This window comes from Poecilia latipinna, unplaced genomic scaffold, assembly GCF_001443285.1.
Source record: "Poecilia latipinna isolate Pla-1442-1.1 unplaced genomic scaffold, P_latipinna-1.0 Scaffold1049, whole genome shotgun sequence".
Classification (NCBI taxonomy): domain Eukaryota; kingdom Metazoa; phylum Chordata; class Actinopteri; order Cyprinodontiformes; family Poeciliidae; genus Poecilia; species Poecilia latipinna.
In genome coordinates this window covers 24501-32136 of record NW_015113665.1, presented here as the reverse complement: position 1 = coordinate 32136, position 7636 = coordinate 24501, and the positions used below count along the sequence as shown (strand labels likewise).

General features: G+C 37.9%; 1 protein-coding gene across 1 annotated transcript; it reads right to left on the bottom strand.

Annotated features, from left to right (window-relative positions):
- Positions 1-519: 519 nt before the first annotated feature.
- On the bottom strand, positions 520-7636 carry LOC106959149 (thyrotropin-releasing hormone receptor-like). The gene is made up of 3 exons (XM_015051514.1): positions 7552-7636; positions 5159-5978; positions 520-3781 (listed from the first exon to the last, which is right to left on the bottom strand). Exons 2-3 carry the CDS (start codon positions 5933-5935, stop codon positions 3392-3394), a joined length of 1167 nt encoding a protein of 388 aa, XP_014907000.1. The 5' UTR covers positions 5936-5978; positions 7552-7636; the 3' UTR covers positions 520-3391.

Sequence of the window (7636 nt, the reverse complement as noted above, 5' to 3'; positions counted from 1 at the left end):
AAAAAACGGGGGGGGGGGGGAAATATCAGGTTTTTCCCCCGGGGGGCTTTTTTTTTTTCTTTTTTCCTTTTTTTTTTTTTTTTTTTTTTTTTTTAATTTAAAAAAAACAACTTTGTAGATGCGGCTTATATTGAGGTGCGCTATATAGTCCGGAAAATATGACATTTCCAAAATAATACCATCCAGCTTCCATAAAATCTCTTTGAATTTGGTGGCCGAATCAATGATGGTCTGATTAAACTAAACCTAAACTTTGGGTCTTTAATTTTAAATGAACATTTGGCACAAATCGACGCAATGAAACACGGTGGTGGCGGCATCATGTTCATTTCCACTGGATTAAATTATAAACGGGCCAAAAGCCAGTGACATTTGACCCCAACCCTAGAAACCTCCAGATGATGATGAAATTTAAGTTTTCAGCAGCAGAAAAGGAGCCATTTTTACAAGTCTAAATTTTTTTTTACAAGATTATAAAATGAAAGCTAACAAATATTTGTGTACACTAAATACACAAAACAAAGCGAGTTCTTAAATATTTTACAGGAATAATGTGTCTGATTTCTTAGAAACTTATGTTGTAATAAGATCTGATCTGCATTTTGTCCTTTTACTGAAGGAGCTTCCAGATCTGAACCTGGTCGGTTTGTACCCCACAGGATAAATGGATAAAAAACAAAGACGACCCTCTTTACTGCTGTGCAACAATCAACTCTAGTTGCTCTTTGAATATTTGTGTTAATGACGAGAGCTCTTGACAGATGCTGTGAATAAATTATTCATTCTGGCGTAGGAACGACTCATTGTGTCGTCTGCTTTCAAAAGAGATCCAGTTATGCAGCATTTTCTGCTGACATCCTGTCTTCTTCTAATGCTAATTATTTCAGCCTCACAGTTTCTAAATATAACTGTCAGCAAATATGTTACTTGTAAAATTAGATTTTAAAACTATAAGGAGTTTTAAAAGGGATGCATTGGATTAAAGGGGGAATATCATGCAAAATTCACTTTTTTTAGTCTTTAAATATGTTTTTCTGTACTTTGAATGTCTAGGAGTTTATTTTTTTATTTATTCTCTCCCCGTATGTCTTTATATTTTCAGTTTTTTGCCTATGACGTCTTCTTTTCTATGACCTCACTGCATTTACTCTGGAGCTGCTGAACAAAATCACGAATTCCAGTTAATCAGTTTTGTGACTTTTTTTTCCTCTTACAGCAATTTTGTAGTCCAAATTCAGTCATGTCATTGCAAGTAGACAAGTGAAAATGTTATTTCATAAAATGCAACAACATATGGTATGCTTGACCGTTTGTAGAATAAGACACGTCTGCAGCAAAAACAAATACTTCCAACATCAAATTGTGAAACGCTCAAGCCTTTCTGCTTGACTTACTGTATTATCAATAAAGTGTATAGGGCTGATCTGTTGATCAATTTTCAATTAATCGCTTAGTAATTGAGAGCAAAAGGTGTTTAATACGAGATTTTTTACAGGTGGAGTTAAAGCTGCCATTTGAGGAGTTTTAGATGTTTTAATAATTCAATCATTTTAACCTTAAATACAAAATGTATGCATTTTTTGTACATGTTTGCTTATTTACTTACCTAAGAATGTTCTTTCATTTCAACAATCGGCCATTTTTTAAAAGTCTGCATACTCCAATTAACATTTGATCAATTACTGAATTAGTTGACAATTATTTAATCACAATTAATCGGATTAATCGTTCAGGCCTATGGAGGATTTAACTAAAGAATCATCAAGATTTGATGTTGGCTGAATTTGGACACGGATGCAGACGCTTTCTGAGGCATTGCACATCTTAAGTAAGAATTGAGAAGCAAATGCAGAATTTACAAAAATGCGAGAAGGCAAACAGGATGATCAACAAACCATGAAACAAGGAGCAACATGAACCAACAGGAGAATCCAGTAAGGGAGTTAAATTGATTGCTAGACATGGGATGAATGCTAACTAGAAAACAGGGTGCAGCTGTGGGGAGAGAGCAGAAGGCAGGCTGAGGGAGAGAGAGAGAGAAATGGCACAGAGGAGCAAAACTGGGGAACAGGCAGAACTTAAAACTAAGAGATGAAGAATAACTAGATAAACAAACATGACATAACCTAGAGAAACAATAACTAACCAACTGATTTAAAATAAGGCAAAAAAATAAAAATAAAAAAAAATATTGATTTAAATCGAATATGGCCAAACAAGCCAAATGATCAAAAATATAGAAAATGCATTTTTTAAATGTCATTAATCAAGACAATCTGGGAGCTAAAAGCCAACAGAGAAAATATATATATTGGAGAAACTAAACCACATAACCAATGATAAACATTGAAAAACTAATACACGTAACTTAAAAACTTTGAAACAGGCAACATGTTCGATCTGCTAATTAATAAGCCTGTCTGGTGCCAAAATCCAATTCCCCTCAGACTCAGGCTCTCGTTGTGGCCTCATTTATCAAAATAAGCCAATTGGAGCACTCTCACATCCGTTTTGCTGTGTATTCATTTTGTAGAGCTGAAGCCGTGGGTCTTATTAATCATAATGTTGTTAATAAAGAGTTGCTATAATCTTGAAAGTTCTTAAAGTATTCCTAAACTCACTTACAGAGGATTATAATTTGGTGATAGTAAATGGGACTTGATGTGAAATAAAAAAGCTGTAATTTGTTTTAAAAAACTTTGAATAAGGCTGTCAGAAAATGTAACTTTTTAACTGTTGGGTTGAATATAATGATACTTTAGCTGTTAATTAGCAAGAAAACTACCAGCAGCAACGCGACTCTGCAAATTTAGCAAGTCAGGGGCTTTTTTAATGATTTATTCTCCAAAGAAGGGATCAGAATGATTCAAATGGAAGTTTATGTCAACAATTAAAACTCTAGGATGAAAGTGGCTGTGTCATATTTCCTAAAACCCCTCATTAAGCTCAGACTTAAATATTTAGTTCAGAAGTTTAAAAATATGTAAACCATATACTTAGAGTCCCAACTAAATATTTAATTTGAAGGCCAAATATTTAATTTGCAAACTAAATATTTAGCTTGTGCATTAAATATTTAGTCTGGAACTCTGCTCTGATATTTATAAATTTATGCAAAACATGGTGAAAACATGACTTTGAAAAATTTAAATTCTTTCTCTAAGACAGGCCAGATAAACATAAATATTGCTGTTAATTTTTACTGTGTGACTTTACAAACACCGAAGCTTGTCGTGTTTCATATTTACAGTACAAACAGGAATATTAAAATAAATACACTGCTGAGAAATGCAAAATATACAAATCCACACATAAGCACTACAGAATTCATCAAGAATATCCACACATCTTTTTACCCATAGAAATAACCGGAAACCGTTTGAACAACATTTCATGCACTGAGCGCGCTGGCATCATCCTCCGTCTCGTTGAACCTGCTGGAGGTTTGACCGCTGAGCTCCTCCTGCTCTGTGACCGGTTCGTTGCTCCCACCGGACGAGCTCTTCATCACGCTGTAGTAAATCGGCACATTGTACTCGGCCTCCCTGCCATGGCAGCTGCACCTGCACAGCTTTTTAAACGCGACGCGAAACTTCTGAGACATGAGGTTGTAGACGATGGGGTTGATGGCGCTGTTGGTGTAGATGCACATCCGGCAGAAGAGGAGGAACCAGGTGTCGTGGTACGGAGGGTCGATGAAGGAGTTGACCACCACCAGCGTCCTGTAAGGCATCCACAGCAACGCGAAGAGGATCACCACCACGGCCAGCATCTTCGTTATCTATTGAGGGAAAATTACGGAAATCATTTAGTTACGCAGCTATCACTACTTTATAAAATGTTGGGGAAGATCCAGCTTTCCTATAAGGTGATTGAAGAAATCCTAAAGCTTGGTTGTTAGAAAAGAAACAGACTTCATTAACCCCTCAAAGGGAAAATTCAGGTGACTGGAAAAAATAAAGAGGCCTCTGCACTGAACCCCATTGAAAACCTCCTGGTTATTCCACCAAATACTGATTTCTGAACTCTTCCTGAGTAAAAACATTAGTTTTGTTGTTTCTGAATGAATATTAACTGGTTTTCTTTGCATTATTTGAGGTCTGAAAGCCCTGCATCTTTTTTGTCATTTGACCATTTGACATTTTCTGCAAATAAATATTAAATTTTGCTTAGAATTTCAGAGACATGTTGTCAGTAGCTCATAGAATAAAGCGCCACCACAGGCGAGGAGGGAAAATGGTTTCTCAAAGGGTTTGGTTCCCATGACAGTGCAGTGTGAAAGTGAACTGAAGCAGCTGAAAATGTAACAAAAGTTGCAATTTTGGTTTCCAATCAAGTCAAGTCTACCAGACCATCAGGTGTGAAAACACCCTGGAGGTGTTAATCTTAAAGGTGACCTAATATGCTTCGGTAAACAGGTTAGGGTGGTCTATGGGTTAGGATACTGAGATTTTAGTTCTCCCATTGAGCTGCTTTAGAGCATCTTGTCACTTTACATCTAAATAAACTGCTGATGGCTACGCCCCCAAATGTATGCTTACATTCACACATGAAAATGCCTGCAAACAGATGCGTAGTTATACTACAGTACATCTTTGAAAAGCAATAGTAGAGCCTTCTGCACCACAAACAAAAATGCAGCAAGTGATTTCTGGATGGTAAGTCAACAACAGAACACTCATCTTTTCCAGCAGCCATTGTAAAGCACATACAGTTGTAAAACCAGCTGACCAAAGGTGCTGGAGCTCTGCTTGGGTTGCTAGGTGATGGGCTGGGCTTCGCTGGGGTTGCTAGGTAGTAGCGCAGTGTCCATTGATTATAACTTGATTATTGGGAGGTTTCTGAAACAGCTAATTTTCCAGACACAAAAAATAACTTTATTGCCTAAAAATTACTGTGTGTTTTTGTTTTAAGTGCTTGGGCTTTTTTAGATGCAGCTGAGACCCAACATGCAACATGTGCATTTTTTTAACCATCCATCCATCCATCCATCCATTTTCTGAACACCCTTGTCCCTCAGTGGGGTCGGGAGGGGTGCTGGTGCCTATCTCCAGCTAACGTTCCGGGCGAGAGGCGGGGTACACCCTGGACAGGTCCATTTTTTTAACCGGTTACAAAATTTTATCTAAAACAAATCGTCATAAAACAATTGCAGCACCTGCTTCCTTGCAGTAATGGCTCCCTTGTTGGGCTTGTTGGTGCTGTGGGAGTGGCCCTGATGAACCGACCCTCCTCCTGCTCGGTCACTCAGATGTGAAGGCAGAGGACTCATGAACAAAATCCTTGCGATGAGCCCGTACAGCACAGTGGCTACAATCAGGGGGACCACATAAAAAAGAGTGAAGTCCAGGAAGTAGATGGGCATGTAGAAGCTCCTGGAGACGCGGTAGGCGCACGTAACAACCACCCCGTTGGTGTAAACGGTTTCCTTAGTGTCTGCCAAGAAGAACCACATGGTGCAGTAGAGGGAAGTGAAGATCCAGATCCCAGCTATGATCCTTTTGGCTCTGGAGACCGTGCATATGAACTGGGCCTTTATGGAGTGACAGATTGCGATGTAGCGTTCAATGGTGAACGCCGTGATGGAGCAGGACGACACGTTGATGCCCAGATACTGAAGGTACGTTATGCACAGGCACCCTGTGTAGCCGTAAATCCAGAAAGCCACCACATCGGAGATGTTGGGCAGGCCTGCAGCCAGCAGCACAATAAGATCAGCGACGGCCAGGCTGACCAGGTAGCAGTTCGTTGGCGTCACCATGTGTTTGGTGCGCAGGACGACGAGCACGACCATGACGTTCCCCGCGATCCCGACGCCACAAATGAGCGTCGTCAACAGTATGGTTATGACTTGTTCCTCGACAGAGTTCAGAGGCATCGCAGTCAGATTCACAAGCCGAGCGACGTCCTGGAAAACGGTGGTGTTGTTCTCCATCTTTGTTTTTCAGTCCAGCAGGGGTGATTCAAAGGCGAGGAGCCTCAACACAGAAAACCAAGTGGAAGGGTTAAATAGAGATACACTAGAATCATGATATAAACATGTTGTCTACTATCAATAGAGGAAAAAACAGCAATTACCACTCTTAACATTTCTTCAATTTTCTTGGAAATATTTACAAGCTGACATGTTCAAATACATTATTTTTAGTGAAGGTCAAATTTAGCTCTGTGTGTAACAATGCCAAAATAAAGTAACCAGGCCCAAATACCTTATTTTTTACATCATATGTATAAAATCAGAGTAAATTACAGTTTCTTATAGGGCTGCAATTATTTTAGTGCTTTTATACAATTAAATTGATTGTTGTATAAAATTTATCTTTTTATCATATACAATGATCGGTTTTATTGCATAAAATATGATCACTTTCTTGTATAAACTGATTGTATTTTGGTAAAACTGATCATTTTACTGTGTAAAATCAATTTGATAATTTTCATGCAGTAAAATTTATTGTATACGTTTGTATTTATACGGTAAATTTCTGGCAACCACAGCTGCTGGTATTTCACCCTAAATTATAAACGCTTTTTCTACAACTACAGTATTTTAGTTTATGTTACCAAACTAAAATACAACGTCTAGTCAGAAAAGTATTTTTCCTGTTTCCTCCAAATCATCCTTTTTCTGGTGTAAGTAGACGTGTTAAAGTGTGATGCTGAATGAATGAATGAATGAATGAATGTAAGTGTGAAGTGCTTTAAAATTGTGTTTGTCGCTGCGGTGATGGAGACGCCACTGCTTGTTGACAGCAGATCCTCCCCAAAGCCTGATGTGTCTCTATTGCATTAAAACTGAGCAGAAACAGGAGGCGAGTGAAGCAGAACATTGAATGGGACCACGATGTGTTTTACAAAACGATGAGGAGATCTATGCAAAGTCACTGGCATTAATCATCCACTGGATCCTGAATCTGATTGGATTAAACTGCAATGAGATGGATTTTAGCTAAACACAGTAACTATCTGGATGTAAATTGGATTTATCTGAAATAAGAAATGATTCCTGCTATCAGACTGTACAATCCCCAACTCTGAGTGTCTTTAAATCTAAATTTTATCTGGACTCATATATAGATTAACTCATTTCTTATGCATGCTTGTTATTATTTTTACTTTATTAATTTATCTTATATTTACTCATATCTAATTACTTACAAAACCACATTTATTTACTTTTTTCAACCAATTTCTCCTGGGGATCAATAACGTCTAGTATATTCTGTTCTGTTCTATTTATTTGCAGAGTGCTTTCAGATGGCATTTATGGTGAAATGTCACTCAGATCTGCATTGAGGTGAAGCTTAATTGTTTTTTTGTAGCTTACATTTCTTTGTTGATGGAATCTAAACTCAAATCACCACTAAAGGGTGTTAATTATACCAAATACATACAAAATTCAGGCAAAAAGAAACAATAAAACACAAAACCTGTATTAAATCCAGAGGAATTATATAATTACCTAAAACTAGCATTAAAAATATATCATTTTAAATATAAAGATAAATACATGATCAAGCTAATCACAGTAGTTAGTAACATCCAGCTCACCATGAGTTGGACGAAGCAGCGGTCGCTCAGAGACGGTGGCAGCGTTCAGGTCCGCTCTGTCCTCCTCCACTGATGCTTCTACTCG